The sequence below is a fragment of the Colias croceus genome, chromosome 6 (genome assembly GCF_905220415.1).
Source record: "Colias croceus chromosome 6, ilColCroc2.1".
NCBI lineage: Eukaryota > Metazoa > Arthropoda > Insecta > Lepidoptera > Pieridae > Colias > Colias croceus.
The window spans coordinates 8155936-8174476 of record NC_059542.1 but is presented as its reverse complement, the minus strand read 5'-3'; the positions used below and the strand labels follow the sequence as shown (position 1 = coordinate 8174476).

The following is an 18541-nucleotide window of genomic DNA, read 5'->3' as shown; positions in this document are numbered from 1 at the left end:
TTAATAAACACACATCAACAAAGACTAGGGATATTTTGAATTGTTACCGTATGCCACTCAGACATATTATCCCTGGAGCTGCAGTCCGCCAACTTAACTAAAGAACAACCACGATATCAACAGATAAAAAGAACCAAAGAGTAAATTAGTACCTATATTACTAAGCTATACCGAAAGAACCTCATACCTCATACTAAGCCTCATACATAGAAGACAACTGCAAGCAAGCGATTTCGTTGCTTAATTAAGGCAAATGGTGCAGCACTGATTATTTTTAATTAAATTTAATAAATCTTTTGCCATTTTTAGTCAAAATTTATAGTTTTCTAACAAGAAATGAAGATCTTTATTATCTACTACATTTCCACCCACGATCTCACCCACAAAGACTGTAATCGGTTCGGTAGTTTTTACGTGAAAGAATATCAAACATCCATCCATCCATTCATCCATAATATTAGTAGGATATTAGGAAGTTTCCCCCTTTGTCATTGAGGTATTATTACTACGTATGGAGAGGACATCACGAACAAAATTTGTGTGACAAGCGCGGCGGTGCGCGACAGCTAGTGATTCATACATTTTGTAGATATTCTGCCTATTATTACTTATAAATTAAAACCAATCAATGTAACAAAAAAAAAAAAATTGGTTTGAGACGATTGACTCTAACTCGTGTTACAAATAGTGTAGTACCGATGTCCTCTCTATACGTAGTACATAGTAGCCCAATGCAATGGTATCTTTTCAGAATCTTGCCAAATAATAACGTGTGCTTGGCATACATGCTCTTTTTTATTTTGTATTATAGACCTTTATAAGAGCTATTTAAATCTTCCTTTTACATTATTACAAAATTATCATATTTTTAGATATTTGTACAATAAAAAATATCAGACTTTGTTGATGTGTTCATGTGTGTAACGATAATATTGGTGTAATTATATATATAAAATCTTTAATATATCAAGTTCCTAAACAAACAAACATACTAACAAAAATTCTTTATTGTGCATTGTGCAACACAGAAAAGAATTCATATATTTTAGAATAAAGTTTTTTAGATAAAAATATTGAAACTGACTTCCTGTGTCGTCTGTGTAAATATTTTTTATCTATGTTCAGCCGTCTGAACTGTGAAGTCTCGGTGTGAAGTAAACACTCAACATGGATGGTTAAAAATTCGTACATAATTTTAGTTCCAATAAGTTGTTAAGTATGAAGAAGTAAAGCTTTATCAGTGAATTTATTACCGTGACAATGTCTTCAGAGAGGTAAACTGTAGATACATGTTTTTATTAATATTTTAGATCGATAACTTTCAAATAAATCGGTGTAAAGTTGCAAAATCAATAAAGTATACGCGGAAATCGCTAATGTCACGCCCAGAATACGTTTGTTGCTGTGCGGTAGGGGTGCAGTATTTCATTTAAATTGCGGTAATGTTTTATTCTAGGGTGGAATGGGTGGAGATTATAGAACCGAAGACAAAGGAGCATATGTATGCTAACCTAACTACAGGAGAATGTGTATGGGACCCACCGGAGGTAAACTTTGAAAAAGAGGAATAAAATTAATGATCCCTCAATTTAGGAATCATAGGAATTCTTATTTAATGAAATATAATTTAAATAAAAAAAAAATAGTTATCGATTTTTTTAACTTCTCGTAATACATAAAGATTGCTATAATATAAACAAAGATTATAAATTTTATAGACGTCCCATATCACGAAATAAAAGTTCAAGATTTTTCAGGGTGTCAAAGTAAAACGTACGGATTCATCACAATGGTGGGAGTTATTTGATATCAATACTCATAGATTTTATTACTACAATGCTTCAACTCAGGTATGTTTAGAATATTATATTGTGTCTGATGATTCATATTGTATCTGATAGAAGTCTTACAGATTATTTACTTTCAGACAACTGTTTGGCATAGGCCTACAGACTGTGACATCATACCTTTAGCTAAATTACAAACATTGAAACAAAACACTGATCCAGAAAAACGAAGGGAAACATCTACTCAAACTAATTTGGCAGCACCTCAGGTAATTGTTTTTTTTATTGATTTAATAAGTAATAATATTATTTCAAGAATGTGTCAGTTTAAGGGCCGATTTTTCAATCCCGAGATAAAAAGTCTAATAACTACCCCTCGAATAGATTTATTCAATTGTTTATCTAACTCATAACGGCTCGCCTATTTTTCAATCGTGATTTATTTGATGAATAACTATCTGACCAAATATTTCCATATTGGCAGCTCTGCTCTCGGAGTGGCGAAACAAACATATTAAATAAGTCAGGTTAGAGCGGGATAGAGTCAACTCTTGCAATTAGTCAACAATCGTCATTATGACACACGTCAGGAGTGCATTTTAAGTTTGCTCGTGTTCTATGATTGTTGATTGTTGTTTTGATTCGAGTAAAGAGTTTTGATTAAATTTGTCTTTAAATTTAAATATATTTTACGATGGAAACGACATAAAGCCAGCGTTCGGCAAATTTTCAATGGCATGGTCATCAACACTACCAAAAACATCATTTTCAATATGATTTTAATTGATAATAATTATATAGAAAGAGGCTTAATTGTTAATAACTATAGAGTTATAAATATAAATATATAAATAGAGCATAGGCTCTATGTTATTACAAACGAAAATATCCCAAATTTGACACGTCAGTTGTCAAATCAAACGCCTATTCGTCGAATAGCACGCTATCTGGCCGTTGGAGCGGCAGATAGATTTATTCGTCAAATAACGTAGTTAATCGATAGATAAGTCCTATTCGTCTATTGAAAAATTGAATATTTTGTTAACTGAAGAATAAAGTCTATCTAGCTGTTTATCTGGGCATTGAAAAATCGGCCCTAAATATAATAATTTACTTTTTTATTTGCAAGTTAAAAGAAACAAATAGAAAATAATATATATGTTCAACAATAATTATATAAATTAAATAGCTACCATAGAAATATTATTTTTTTTTTGCAAAAGGACTTGAAGACTTTTTATCTCATTCCTCTATATATTATATTCTCATTAAAATATTTTCAATTAATTATTTATAACACATCACTAATGAACTATTTGTACATTGGTAGGAACTATGTGCTTAAATATTTGAAACACTGAATTCTACTAAAAAGAGAATTTTTATAATAAATTAATAATTTTTTTTAATAACGGAAAACTTAAAACTAAGTGTTTTTCTAGCACCTCAAGTGTGGTCGTATATTTTGCATGGCCATTCTACTCACAATGAACATCTCAACCTAACCTGTTAACCTGTTTTTGTAAAGTGATTTTTACATTATTATGCTTTGATAACTTGGCACCGTGCCAAACATTGTTTCAAACTTTTATGCAGTTTTATAGAGCATGAGTAAATGGTGAACAAGGTTTAAGTGCTTAAATTTTATTGTTGGACATCTTTGTTTTTCACTCGGTGGATTTGTTACATGGCTTATGTAACTTTAAAGATATTAATGATAAAACTTTTTATTAGGTGCTTATATTGAAAATGAAAGCTTATGACATACATTTATTTTAAAAAAGTGTATTGTTTGTCTGTTTGAGGGTTTCAATAGTTAAATATTAAGCATGTAGTGCTGAGATACATTAGTTAATATACAAACACTACTTTTATATTTAATTCTATAAAAAACAAGAATGTAATGATAATTATAAGAACAAATTTAATTTGGCTAAGAAATGTCAATTAAAATTATATTTTTTTGTTTGAATATACTTTCATAAATTCTGTTTTTCTTAAAGGTGCCATCAACCCTAGATCCAATTAACAGCAACGGCAACACAACTGCCAGTGTCAGCAAGCAATCGCCGAGTAATACCAAAAATGTGACAATCACACAAACAAGCCCTGTGCGTACGAGGCGAACTCATTATCATCACAGGTTTGTTCATTTTTATATTATGAATTTCTTGTTTATTAAAAGAAGTTATTAAGTGTATAAATTAACTTAGAAGTTGAGTGGTTAAATATATATAAACAAAAACTGTATATTAAATTCGGTTAAATATATATAAACCTACTAAAGTAAATTTTGATTGTTCATTCCGTGAAAAAGATTGTCTGCTGCTCTTATTAGTGTAACCAAGAATCAGATAGAACTGCTATAATTATTTAATGCAAATAAAAATTGTTTAGAAATACGAAACCGTAGGGTAGAAAAGAACAAAATAACGATCATGATATTATTAGCTCTATATTCACCTGTTTTGACGATATATCACATACATACTTTTTTTGTATAAAAAAAAATATGGCCTATAAATAATTGTAATAAAATATACTAATAGGTACGTAATACGCACGAGGATGTTTCCACGACCGCACGACTAACTCGACGAATGACGCGACGTTGCCGCTCTGTGCACACAATTTTGGTTGTTTCTACGCAAAATGCAAGAATTCGTCTTGCAATCGTCTATTATTGACGAAATATGAAGTGCGTGTTATGTGGACAATAGGGAACAATCACATGAATAAACCTGTCAATAAATAAATGCACATGATCGCGTATCAATGAGAAAATAATATATATCATTCCCAAATAAAAGTGCACATTCTGAATTCATAGAAATATACCGTTTAAAACAAAATTACATAAACATAGCTTTTGCTTTACCAATTTTAATTTTAGCTTTTTGATGCAATAAATAATCGCGATTCGCTCATAAAATTGGCCGTATACAATGATTAAGCCGTAAGGTATTCTAGAGAAAAGATAATAAATAACTCAATGTTGATTAAAGCAGTGTTCAAATGAAACATCAAAGACAATGCAAAAAAATAACAAATCGCATGGAAATATTTTCGCAGACACATAGTGTAAACAAATCTCTGCCTAATATATCAAGTTACTACGCAATGTTCGATCAGGTTGACTGCTCTCTGAACCACCACATGGTGTTTGAATTAGCTATAATTTTACGTAGTTTTTTATTCCGAGTTAGAATACAAAAACGTTACATTTAAATATGCTACTTATTTGAAACTAGTGGTCCGCCCCGGCTTCGCCCGTGGTACATATTTCACAATAAAAGGTAGCCTATGTCCTTTCTCGGGTATCAAAATATCTCCATACCAAATTTCATGCAAATTGGTTCAGTAGTTTAGGCGTGATTGAGTAACAGACAGACAGACAGAGTTACATTCGCATTTATAATATTAGTATGGATTATTTACTTACCTTTTATTGCGAAATATGTACCACGGGCGAAGCCGGGGCGAACCACTAGTGGTAGATATTTTACGAAATGAGCTCCATTGTCTCGTTGTAGTTTCATCAAATAGTTCTAAAAATATTATCTCATGATCTAAATAACAATCATGGTCTAATGATCTAAATATCTACATAGTTCCAAAAATGTTTATTTCTCCGTATTCGTGTGATGATAATATTTTGCTTATTGCTGTTATTTTATAGGTAAACTAGCTTACAGCCGGCGGCTTCGCCCGCTTTGATTAAAACCTAATAAATTATATCCTAAAACCTTCCTCTTGAATCACTCTATCTATTAACAAAAACCGCATCAATATCCGTTGCGTAGTTTGAAAGATTTAAGCAAACAAAGGGACATAGGGACAGAGAAAGTGACTTTGTTTTATACTATGTAGTGACACAGTATAAATATATTTGTAGTGATAAACAATTTTTCGGCGGCATGTTTGTTTTTTGTTACGCTTACAACCAAAAGTAACAAATCTATTTTTTAACTCGATAAAGTTACATTAATCTGGCCTATATTTGCTTTCGGGAACTGGATTTACGCAAGAAAAAATACGGCGTAAACTAAATTTTTATTGCAGTTCTCGCATTTTTATCAGCCACAGACATGGCTTAGGAAAATAACATCCAGCTATGAAAAGTACTGAATGGAAAGGAAATGAATGATATCTACTGAAGTTTTATGTTTCGTTTTGTAAAGAGTTATAAAAATATTGCGGCTGCAAAATGTATTCTGACCTTCAAATATAATATCGTATATAGTTATACTGTTTGTTGAACGAATAGCGCCGAGTTATATTCATTTAGAGTGAAATCCATTGTTAGCTATCGCATAATGTCGCGACCTTTCATCCTATTTCAAAATATTGTATCATTGCATGATTTCACGTTATGACTCGGTAAATTGTTGCTCTAATGATTATTATAAAAGCACTTTTCAATTGAAAAGAAAATTCGTTTTCTATATGGATGCTCTTAACCCATTGAGCCCCAAGCGGCCCGATCGGTCCCAGACACAATAGATTTTCTATTGTGTCTGTGGTTCCGGGGCCTGAGTTATTTAACGGTATCGTGTGACAATCGTACATATTTGAATTCCATTTTACTCGTATCAAGTTTTGATCTCTGACCAAAAAGTGGTCCTATCTGCCTTAGTCATTTTCTGTTTCAACCTTATATATTTAGAAGCGTAAAACTTTTTACTTGCGTACTTTCGCTTTTTTACAAAGAGTAGGGAGTAAATGCGGATGAAACAGTATTGTTATACATATCTATAAAGGTTTTGGAAAACCTTCACTTTTACGGATTGTAAGTTAGGTAACGTTATTAAAATATTTATGATGAAAACAGGAATAGTGGCGAGAGTCGTAGAGGGCGGATGAGCGAAGATGGTTCTACAGCTCTGTGTCGGCACACGGACTCGGGACGGTCTTCTGATAGTAGCATCAGTAGTGCACAACAAAGGAGGAAACAGGTATAATGTTTGTTTTATGGTATTTTATACAGTATTTTAGTCTTCCAAAAGCACACTTTACATAGCAGTGCAAGCAAACATTACATAAGAATTAGAAAGAAAGAAACCATTTATTCCAACACACACTTTAAAATATAATGTATTTTTATGATATTATTTAGGAGCTCGCAGCCTGCAATCCTCCGATTTGTACGCCACAATTGAAAAAACGCAGCAGTGTTCAACCACCCCCTACTCACGACAGCGAAAAATGGTCTCCACATTCAGGTAAATAATTATTTATTTTCTATTTTACTTAATTATATGATATACATTTTAACATGTTAAAAAATACCGATGTTTTATAGGTTTGAATCGAAGCGGTAGTTTCATATCGCCTAGGAAAGATGCCTCCGATGATTCTATGCACGAAAAATACTTTAAGTCTGTCGAGAGCACGCCTTTAACGAGACGTAAGGTGAATATGACTTATTTTTTGCCCTATTTTTAATGAAAAGGTAAAGAAAAATAAAAAGTGACAAATAAAACTAGAATATTATGACACTATATTGTATCTCTATATTGTTTTATGGAAATTAGTGTTATAAATTATAATAAGTAGATTAGATATTGTAGGTTGTAAATAATAATTTGTTTAGTTAAAACAGCAATCGGCGGGCGGGTCGTCTTGTGAGTCCGCTTCACCGCAGAGTCCAAGCAGTCCGCTGCAGAAACCACAGCCAACATCATTTTTACAGGTATGTTATTGATTTGTTTTATTTTAATAATAACTTCATAAAATTATATAAACATTTCTAAGAGTATAATCATGTTTTATTTCGAGTAGTTTTATAAAATAAAAAAACTACCTTCAACAGAAGTATTTAAGCACTATTGACTCTTTTCTCAACCTATTTCGTAACGTCAATGATAAACATTTAAACAAAAACACTCAAATTTGTAAGGAAATATTTTCTATTAACACGCAATGATTATTATTTTTCTAATAAATATATTATATTATATTTGTCTAGACATCAGCAGCCCGACCATCTCTCGTGTCGTCAATATCGCTGGCCACAGAGGCGGCGGGCGCACGGCACATGCTCAGCTTGGAGAGACCGCACCACTTGTCTAGACATTCACGGGAGAGATACTCTGATAGGTAGGTACCTAAGTTTAATATTTTAAATTTTTGAACTGTTCTTCTTTGAGCGCGTTGAGAATAAAATTATACCGGGAATACCGCCATGTCATGGAGTAATAATTTTAGTATCTTTGAATCTTGCCAAAGAAGTTTCACTTGTGACACGTGTGCTCGGCACACACGCTCTTTCTTTAGGGTGTGTTAGGTGTTTTGCATGTTGTATCGTTGTATTCATCAACGATTTTCTTTGAGATTCATCGTAATTAATATAGGATTGAATGGAACTAATTATAAAAATTAAACATTGACTTAGGGAAGTTTATAAATAAACATATTAACCGTTGAGCCCCGAGCGGCCCGATCGGTCCACGACACAATTTTTTCTGTTGTGTCTGTGATTCCGGGGCCTGAAAGATGCATTGTATAGTAGTAGATCCTTTTCAAAATCTATTTCATTGTGGGGAGTTAAATGGCACAATAATATAATAAACAAAGACCGAATGGCTTTAATGGATTGCTATAAAATATATTACATTCTGTATTCTTTACTTTGATTAATATGATTTTAAGTTGCGTGTCACGCTCACGGAAGTGAAATTTTTATAACCTGAATTTTTCAGTGATATTATAAATATGACTCACGTAATCGCTTTCTATACTCAATAAGTTTGTATAACAGTTATAACTTTACGATTTACGATGGCTGAATTTCAATAAGAATTTTTAACAGATTGTATTATTATTATTTAAAGAAAACTTGTAAATAATTGAATAACAACAACTTTCAGTAGGTATATCATAAACAAAGTTTCTAAACTGTCAATTTAAGCTAACATCAAGAAATTTTGTAAACCAACTATAAATAGTTTTGGAATTCGTGTTTAAAGTATGTATGTGTATGGATATCAAAATTTACATAATATATTTTAACATTCCATAAAACATTATTATAAACGCAGCCACTAATGCTACAATGGGGGAACCGTATACATAAAATGATTATCCAGATTACCTTCTAATAATCTAGTATTTAAACTCTTTCCAGGCACTTAGACAAAGATCGGTTAGCGGAACTAGACCGTATCGAGCGGTATCCCGAGAAGCAAGCGGTATACAGCGTGGACAAGCCTTTCAGACAGACCAGCCTGGACCTCCGTCACAATGCGTCCAACTGGCACACGCCGAGAGAGTTCACAAGGTATCAGCAATCTGTTGATATGTGAGTAAATGTTATAGGATTTATCTAAATTTTGAGTTGAATGAAAGATTTTAGAAAAACAAAAAGAGTACACTTGAAACTTCATTTTGATTATTTAGTGGTTTGCAATTGTAGCGGCTAGATTTATGAATTTGTTCGTGTACAATATTTGATTTGTTGTATTTACGTCAATAATGCAATAATAAGAGCCGCGACTTCGCCCGCGTTTTCAAAGACAACCCGCATAGTTCCCTTTCCTGTGGGATTTCCGTGATAAAAAGAAGCCTATGTCTTATTCTGGGTCTTCAGCTACCTACATACCAAATTTCATTGTAATCGGTTCAGTGGTATTTGTGTGAAAGAGTAGGTATCAAACATCTATCCTCACAAACTTTGGCATTTATAATATTAGTAGGAACTCATTTGGTAGCCAACTTCAGTCCTTAACTCTGGGGATTACTACAGTGATGTTTGCAGGCGGCAACAAGCGGAGCCCGAGAGGTACACCTCAAGCAAGACGTCCGCGTCGTCAAGCAGCAGCAAGCACAGGACGCCGCCGCACGAACCGCACCAACCGCACGTGCACCAACATCACAACTTTATGAGGCTCTCGTCTGCTAATGAAGCGGATAATGTTGCTGCTGGTGAGTTATAATGTTGTTACACGTTTTGATTTAAAAAAAGTGATTTTAAAACGTAGTTAGGTGTATATTATTGCTGTGGGTGGGTTGTTCAAATAGTTTTTTTGTTGTTGTTTGGAAATAATTTGGTTTAAAACAGGGAGAAAGTATATTTGATGGAAATTCGTGGTTTAAATGGTATTTGATTATGTAGTGTATTTTTTGTTTGATTGTTTATGGAGTCCCTGTCAGCGTCATTGTAAAAATATACATGCATATGAAGTGAAATAGTCAGATCTATGAGGGTAGTTTAAATTTTAAATTACCCTAATAATTCTGAGTTTTATGATTACTTTATTTGGTTTGCTTTATCTTCTTGCTTGGAACTTGGTTATATTGAATGATTTTGTTTGCTTTTTAGTGAACTACAAAATGAAGTGTGTGAATTTGGAGCCCTCGCTCACCGAGCCGAATGTTCAAAAGCACAATCAACGTTTGGAAAGAACGACGCCGCGCGATAGAACTAAGTCTAGACGTTAGTATTAACCCATTTTTTTAATGTTCGACTTTATAAATGGCATTCAGTAATCAAATCATTTTGTAATGAGGTTGTTGTAAACATACATATGAATTGAGTAAGAAGTATCTCGATAAATTTTGAAAGCAATTTATTAAAGCAAAGTCTTTTCTGACCGACTCTGAAAAATTAACAGAGTGCCATATTTTGGAAATCATTTAACGTGTATTTATATCAGTAATCGCCTGAATCTGTCTTATCTTTTAAATTAATACCCTGTTGTTGTTTTAAAATATTTTTAAACTATAACAGGCCACAGACGACCAGTAGAACCTGACGATCAAGCGGAAGATGAGGAAGAGGAGGATGGTGGTGGTTCCCCTCTCTACTGTAATTGGGATCTGCGGGGCATGCAGCATTTGTTACCATTGCAAGACTATATTATACAGCAGGCTAAGTTGTCCAGTAAGTGCAGTATTTTTTGTTCTTAATCAAATTGGATTATTGTGTTTCATGCAATATTCAATATTATATGTCATTTATATGCAATAGATATTATTGTTTTTATAACTTGTATGATCAATTTAAATTTAGGGGTGCATAAGTTTCTGTATTATTGATTCATATTATTGATTAATTAATGATTTTTTTAATAAATAGCTTACGATTAGGTAATTTTATTGTACTATGTTTTTACTTATATTACAATTAGAGACGAGAGGATCTAGAAATAGAGGAAATTCTTAATAACTAATGTTTTAAACAGGCCGCAGCCGCTACACCGGCCACTCGGATTCAGACAACGAGTCGGGCTCGTCCCGTTCCCGCTCTGGATCCGGCTCGCGTTCGCTGTCCGGTCACGAGCCGGACAACGAGTCGTCGGACGGCGGCGCGCGGACGCCGGACGACGACGACGGGTCCGGCGTGTACCTGCCGCACACGTACGCGCACCGGCCGACGGACGCGGAGTACATGAATCATGGCGTGGCGTATTATAACACGTTTGTTGGGTTCGATCGTCAACCCTCGCCGGGGATACATAGGGTAAGTGTACATTATGTTATATTAAAATTGATAAATTAATGTTCTCGTGTAGTATTATAAGCTGTGTATGATATCCGTAAACTAATCTTAATATACTTATATAAATTTCGTGTCACAATGATTGTCCTCAATGGACTCCTAAACCACTTAACCTATTATAATAAAATTCGCACACCATGTGCAGTTCGATCCAACTTGAGAGATAGGATAGTTTTTATGAAAAACAAACGTAAACATGTAGGTACCACGGGCGAAGCCGGGGCGAACCGCTAGTAGATATAATGGAAAATAAGTTCACGTAAAATAATAGTGGAAATGATTCAACTATGACTCTTTTATAGGCTGTCATTAGAACTTACAAACCATTAAAAAATTAATGAATACAGTTTTTCTTGTCAATAAAATAATTGATAGGGTTTTTAAGAACAAATCTTCGTATTTTTATTAGTGAATTACACTTCTAAATCGGCGTCTTTATTGCAGACGTCATCCGTGGGCGGCGGCACGGGCACGACTGATCGCGCGGACACAGGTGACGGTGCGGCGGCGTCCAGCGTGACAGCTAGCGAGGGGGCTCTATACAGCCCGGTGCGAGCTCACCCGCGCCCGCTGGTGCCGCACCTGCCGCACATGCCGCCCCCAGAGCAGGATATAGAGATATTCGCGAAGGACAACCTGAACTTCAATAAAGGCATTTTTAGGCGGAAGGTGAATATTGCTTGTTAAAGTTATAAAAGGTGTTATAAAATCTATAATATAGTATATTAACGTCTTGCCAATCAAAAATGAAGTATATACTATACAGATTTTCCTGATGTATTGAGTATTTAATTTTCAAGACTATCCACCATCCACCCATTTAACACAATCTTTTAATGTTTCTAGTATTATTTATTGCTGTTCAACGTGTTCCGTCTGTTCATAAATAACATTTTCCCAGGCGTCCGTCCGCGACATGTTATCCTGGACGTCATCGTCGATAAACGCACCAATGGTGGGCGCGGCGTGGGACAAGGGCCACAAGAAGGCGGCTACGGACTTGTTTAGATTGGTGCAGATATACATGGGTGATCGGAAGGCGCGTCCCGGTATGACGCTCAACTCGGTCGCGCAGGATATACTGCACGCTACGTTTACTAATGAAAAGTAAGTGGATTTTGTAAAAAGTCGAAATTTATAATTATGTGTAATTTTAGCTTGTGTATAAATTATTGGTTCGGAAGACTAGTGATATTAGATTTTGTATGGAGTGTGATATCAGAAGGTAACAGAAGTTTTTGGTTAGATTTATATAGCCGGAAATGTAATGTGCCATTATGATCAGTATATTTGAAAATATGAATATATCAGTGTTAATAGCGAGGGCAACGTGGGGATATTTTATTTTAAATTCCTCACACAATTGTGTGTCTGCATAGTCAATAAAGGTCAGTGTCATGTTACGCTTTGTGTCTAAGGAGTGGCATTTGACATGGCAATGTGTGCGCAGACTCCGCGACGAGCTGTACGTGCAGCTGTGCCGGCAGACGACGGAGAACCCGCTGCGCGACTCGCTGCTGCGCGGCTGGGAGCTGCTGGCCGTGTGCCTCGCGTTCGTGCCGCCCTCGCCCGCCTTCCAGCCGGCGCTCACCAACTACGTCAACCGCCACCGCGACCCGGCCTTCGCCGACTGCTTCCCGGAGGTTATTTTTTTTTTTTTTTTTTTTTTGTATGGTGTTTCTCAATGTTAGCCAGAAGGGCTACTACATTTTAACGCGGACGCGGGGGTGAACTGAAGGTTCACCCTGGTAGCGACATGCACAAGGGCGTCCCCCCTTGACGGGGACCACGAACCTCGGCTTGAGCTGTCGCTTGAGTGGAGGAGGCCAGAAGGGCCCTAATCGGACGGGTTCCCGGAGGTGGGTCACATGTATTAACTAGTGGTAAAGGGGGGAGTTCATGAAAATGGTGCGGACTTAGACCCTTACAAAAACTTTAATTTATAGAGTTTTTGTAAGTTCAATATATAGATGTATCCAGGGATAGGAAGTATCCTACTCTTACGTTGACGTCTTCTATTTCTAAAAACAGAAAAACTGCAAGAGCTTCTTCGTCACTGAAATCGCTCGACATAACGTCCGTACACAAGAAAGAGGCACAATAATGATGAGTTTAGTAATTTTTCAGCTGCTTAATATGCGAGCATCGGGTAGCGAGCAAATATCCTAATACTCTTTTCGAGTGTCGTATTCTAGAAGTATCGTAATGGGAGAAGGGCTTAACGCGAACCATGCGACTGCGAAAGCAATGCGAAGCCGCTATGCGACTCGCTTGTGTCAACTCAGCAATATCAACTTAGCTTGACACTTATAGTAGTATGGGGTTGGGATTTTATAGAAAATATCGCGTAATATAAAATAGCGCGTCCACAAGTTTCAGGCCTGTCTTGTACGTAGGGAGTATGGGTGTATGTAAAACGTACTAACCAACTTTAACTGCAGTTACAATTTACAAGATTTCGAAACGATGTGTTTATTGACAGTTTTAAATTAAAGTTTTTTAAGAAAAATTATCCTTATTTGGAATTCTTAATTTAAAACAATGCCAATATAATATAATAATAATATCTTAGGTTGGAAAATGGCCGATTCACGTGCAAGTGTCGCACTACGCAAGTGTGGCGTGCAAGAGGCTAGAACGGATCGGCTTCGGTGGGAAACGACAGCCAAGGAAACCCACAACTGAAGACATTGATCAAGCGCGGGTAAGATATTCCATAGATAACAATTTGTAATACCTTTAAAAAAGTTTATATTTAGACATTTTCATCAACTCATATTATAATGGGGAATATTCACGTTTTTCTTTTTTGTCTTAAATTAATAGTTTACTATTTTATAACGTACAAAAAAATATTAATGGACTTCAAAATACTCTAGATATTTTTAAAAATGAAATTTAAAACTTTTAAAAAATTTAAGCAGTTCAAACGCCGCCATTTTGCGCGCGCTTTGCGTTACGTCACATGACACGTCCAGTGGGTGTTTACCTTAGTGTTTGCTGTGGAGTGATGAATACAATGTCGTGTCAGATGACGTCACATTTCGTTCGACCTATTGTGGAGCGTTTTGGAAGTTTGAATTTCGCTCCCTTATTCTGCACTTTCTGAATATTATTTTAGGGGTTTAAATAATAAGTAAATAAAAAAAAATCTTTTCATTATAATATTACTATAATTATTGAAGAAAAAAATATTTTAGGCCATTTCAAATTTTATGCATATTCCCTATTATTCAAATTCAAACATAGTTTGTTTACAAGCATTTAAATACGACTTTTCTATCGAGAGTTTATTGCCGTTTATTTAGTCTTTTATTGTCTATTGTTGTCAATTATGTTAGTTAAGGCCAAGACACTTTATCCTACAATTTTTTTAAAAACAAAAATACATTGCAGATACAAATATTCCGTCAGTCAATGTTCGGCAACACGCTAGCAGAAGTGATGATGTTACAAAAGGAGAGGTTTCCGAACCGACAATTGCCGTGGGTACAAGTTGCTTTATCGCAGCAAGTGCTGGCCCTTAACGGAAGGGAAACGGAGGGCATATTCAGGGTTTCCGCAGACGTGGATGAGGTTAATGCTCTTAAGGCGAAGATAGATAATTGGGAGCTGCCCGATGCCTCTATGTTGACTGGTGAGTACGATTTTTATTTAGACATAAAGAATTATTAAATATCATCCGTATACGGATTTGGTTATCTTTAAACGATCTTTCTTATAATATACTAAAGCATTACCTTGCTGAGGTGTGCAATAACTAAACTATCTGATACCATTTATTCTATTACTCACGAAAGATAGCTGTCAAGGATAATCAAAATCCGTTCAGAGGCAGTTCAGTGTTCGTAGTTTTCGTATAAAAGACTAACCAACATACATACAACCATCCAATTTAACAAACTTTAGCTTTATTGATTTTAATAAGAATTTTCCAATTCAAATTGACTCACAATCACAAAACTTCCAGACGCACACGCCCCCGCTAGCCTGCTCAAGCTGTGGTACCGCGAGCTGTACGAGCCGCTGATCCCGGACGCGCTGTACGGCGCTTGCGTCGCTGCGGGCTGCGATTTCGCCGCGTGCACGCGGGCGCTGCAGCGGCTGCCCGCGCTTAATAGACTGGTGAGTGTTCCAAGTTTAAAATTTCGGTTTCTATTTTAGATTATATGCGAAGCGCGTGCAGCGCTGCTAATGTTAAAATGGGAAGTGAATTCGCAGCGTATACGAGCGCTGCAGTGGTTGCTGGTGCGTTATAAACTGGTGAGTGTTCATGAATGTAATAACACAAATGACTTGAATTGTAATTGTAATTTAATTGAAAAGTCTCCTTTACTAAATATTTAGGCGGACTTGAAAAAAAGGAGGAGGTTATCAATTCGGCCGGTATATTTTTTTTATGTATGTACACCTATTAAGCCGGGGTTTCTGAACTGATTTACATGATTCTTTTTTTGTTTGATGTGGAATGGTATCAAATTGAAATTTTGTATACGTATGTAAATTGGAAAGCGATGAAAAATTATCATGACATAGAGCTGAGCTTTAGTTGAGCTGTAAAATGTTGACTATTAAATTGACTCTGTTATAATCGTAATATGCCTTACTAGCGTTGGTTGTAGTGAAGAATGACCACGGCACAACAGGACACCAGTAGTTGCTGACTTAACAGTATATTTCAATTCAGATATTGCTGTTTTTATGTTTCTGATGTTTTCATAAAAAAAAAATATATATATTTCGTATTTTGATACCAAACTTTCCTTCCAGGTATTAACATATTTAATAAGTTTCCTACAACAATTTACTGCGCCGGAAGTGGTAAGTCAAACCAAAATGGACTCTGCGAATCTCGCCATGGTGTTCGCTCCAAACTGCCTCAGGTGCACATCCACAGACCCGAGGGTCATATTAGAAAATGCGCGCAAAGAAATGACCTTTATGAAAACGTTGATCACAAACCTCGACACTTCGCACGTACAAGATCTTCTGTGACTGATGAATCTCAACTATTGTAACAATAACGTTACAAAATATATGAATTTTTAGCAGCTATATACTCCGTATGTGAGTGTTGAGAATTGAGAATTATATGGGAAAAAAATCGAGCTATAAGCAATGTTTATATGCATAGTGATAAAACAACTATCGTTGGATAGATTTTGTAAGCCTTAGTAGATTTGTAAGATGCCTTTGTGTGTAGGAAGTAAATTTTTACGTGAAATTGTATTTATTTGAATGATCAGAAGCAATTATAGTGGGAAATATGAAATAATATAGTCCTGCTCTATTTTATGACAAATAATGAATAGAAGAAGCAACTATTTGAACATGCAATAAACGAGATCGGCCTAGGGTTACCTACTATCTAACTAACTTTTTATAAAGAACCAAAAAGTTTGACGGCATAAACCATATAGCAACCCCGCACTTGGCCAGAGTTGTGGATTATGGCCTAAACCTTAAAAGCAGGGAGAAAAGAGCCTAATAATTTATGATGATGATTATATTAAAATTGAAGGTAGATGAAAAAAAGCTACATCTTTCTACCTTCGGAAGAATAAATTTCACTTTTGGAGTTTTATTAACTTCTATGTGACCTAGCGATGTACCATGGTAGCAAGAGTTACAGCAATTAGAGTTGTGTAATATTTAATTATACGATATTACTCACAAAATGAGCAGAAAAAATTACCATTCTTATCACCTTTTTACTTCAATTGTAATTCAATTGTTGCTAATAGCTCGATTTGTTTTACCGACAAGATCTTATCGCGGTCTCGAGTGACTGAAATCATTTGTATCTCCTATTGAAATTACTAAAGAATCATTTATCTGGTCAGCGAAAGTAATATACGGCTTTAAATTTAATATCTCAAATGTTTAATGATAATTGTAATTGCGATATAGAGCAAGAATAGTGCCTGTCCTTATAGTCGTTCTAGAGGGAAGTTTGAACAGTTATGTTTAGTCATTTAATTAGGGTTGCCAACATATTTCTAGTTATCATAATTGTTCAAGATAAATATAGTAAAGATGTTAAATTTTATGATGTTAAACAGTTAGCCTTGTTCATAGATTTTACAAAATCGAGAAAATAGATTGTTATTAATTTAAGTGTGGCAGTCGTTGTTCCATCCATTTCAAAATTTCTGTGTAGATACTGCTTAATATATATTTCTTAAATAATACATATTATAGCTGTTATAGACTTGATAAACCTACCATAACAATTTTATAATGTTGGCAACCCTAGGTTTGTAATTTGAAATTCAGTACTTTCCAATGTGCTTGTAGGTGTTAATTAATCATTGGTTATGTGATATCAAGTAATTTTTAAATAATTGAGAAGATGAAAAATAGATTTAATAAATTAAACATTTCAAAAACTATCGCTCTTGTAATATAATAATTGTTTCAACAACTTCAAAAGTATCTCAGTGTATCTCAGTTTGATCTTATAATATGCTTTCTTCATAGAGCCAATAAAACTTATTAGACTGTTTAATTATTTATGTGTATGGATAATGATTAAATTGTTTAGTGTCGTGGCAAGGCAGCGCTTATCTCCATATAAAGTGAATATTCCCAAATATCCTTGTATATTTTTTGTATTTTTGTACTCGAAAACGTTTTTTTTGGTCGTATCCAAAGATATTTATTGATATGTGATTAACATAACTTGAGCTTTACGAAAGTGTATAGGTCTACCAGAATCTGATGGCATATTTATATTTAAGAAATAAAAGATTTTCATATGGCAATTTTATTTGACAACTATCAAATTGGTTGTCAAATTATTTGTCTTCTTTGCAATTGATGAATAATTTTAGGATTTTGTCTAAAAAATCTTCGAAAATGTCGAAAAAGCCGCTGCGATCACAAGCAAGAGGTGTTGTTTATAATGTGTATAGAAAAACATTCGATGAAGAAGGGTCAAACACATCACAATTTTCAATTTTGAATATTTTATTGGTAAATTGGACTTACCCGTTTTGATACTTAAAATTAATATTATAAGTAGGTAACTAATAATAATATTGTTTGTTGATTACAATATAATTTTATGAAAACTTATTATAAGAGTTTCCAATACGGTTATTCGTCAAGTCCAAGCTGTCCAAGTCAATTTTATAATGTGTGTATCTGTTAATACTTACGAAAATAAACATAGTTTTATTTTATTTTTATTTTATTTTATAAAAAATTATTAGCAATCTAGTTTTGATCTGCATTATCGTTACATCCATATTTT

At 34.5% G+C, this 18541-nt stretch overlaps 1 protein-coding gene across 3 annotated transcripts; it reads left to right on the top strand.

Annotated features, from left to right (window-relative positions):
• Positions 1-1161: 1161 nt before the first annotated feature.
• Positions 1162-17983, top strand: LOC123692671 (rho GTPase-activating protein 39). 3 transcript variants are annotated; one of them, XM_045637443.1, is made up of 22 exons: positions 1162-1274; positions 1457-1547; positions 1758-1850; positions 1928-2056; positions 3791-3930; positions 6619-6742; positions 6904-7009; positions 7090-7199; positions 7390-7479; positions 7756-7886; positions 8914-9087; positions 9544-9710; positions 10108-10221; positions 10516-10668; positions 10970-11247; positions 11731-11955; positions 12188-12393; positions 12737-12929; positions 13859-13990; positions 14683-14923; positions 15257-15411; positions 16057-17983. In XM_045637443.1, exons 1-22 carry the CDS (start codon positions 1261-1263, stop codon positions 16279-16281), a joined length of 3291 nt encoding a protein of 1096 aa, XP_045493399.1. In that variant the 5' UTR covers positions 1162-1260; the 3' UTR covers positions 16282-17983. The 3 variants fall into 3 exon arrangements, with proteins under 3 accessions (XP_045493399.1, XP_045493400.1, XP_045493397.1); XM_045637444.1 differs by having other exon boundaries at positions 7381-7479; positions 8914-9066; XM_045637441.1 differs by having other exon boundaries at positions 7381-7479.
• Positions 17984-18541: the final 558 nt, after the last annotated feature.

What these genes read in the sequence shown, in the direction of transcription:
- LOC123692671 (XM_045637441.1), top strand. An exon ending in GTGTATGGGACCCACCGGAG is followed by an intron (nt 1,548 to 1,757) that starts GTAAACTTTGAA and finishes AAGATTTTTCAG; the next exon opens with GGTGTCAAAGTAAAACGTAC. An exon ending in AAAATGGTCTCCACATTCAG is followed by an intron (nt 7,010 to 7,089) that starts GTAAATAATTAT and finishes GATGTTTTATAG; the next exon opens with GTTTGAATCGAAGCGGTAGT.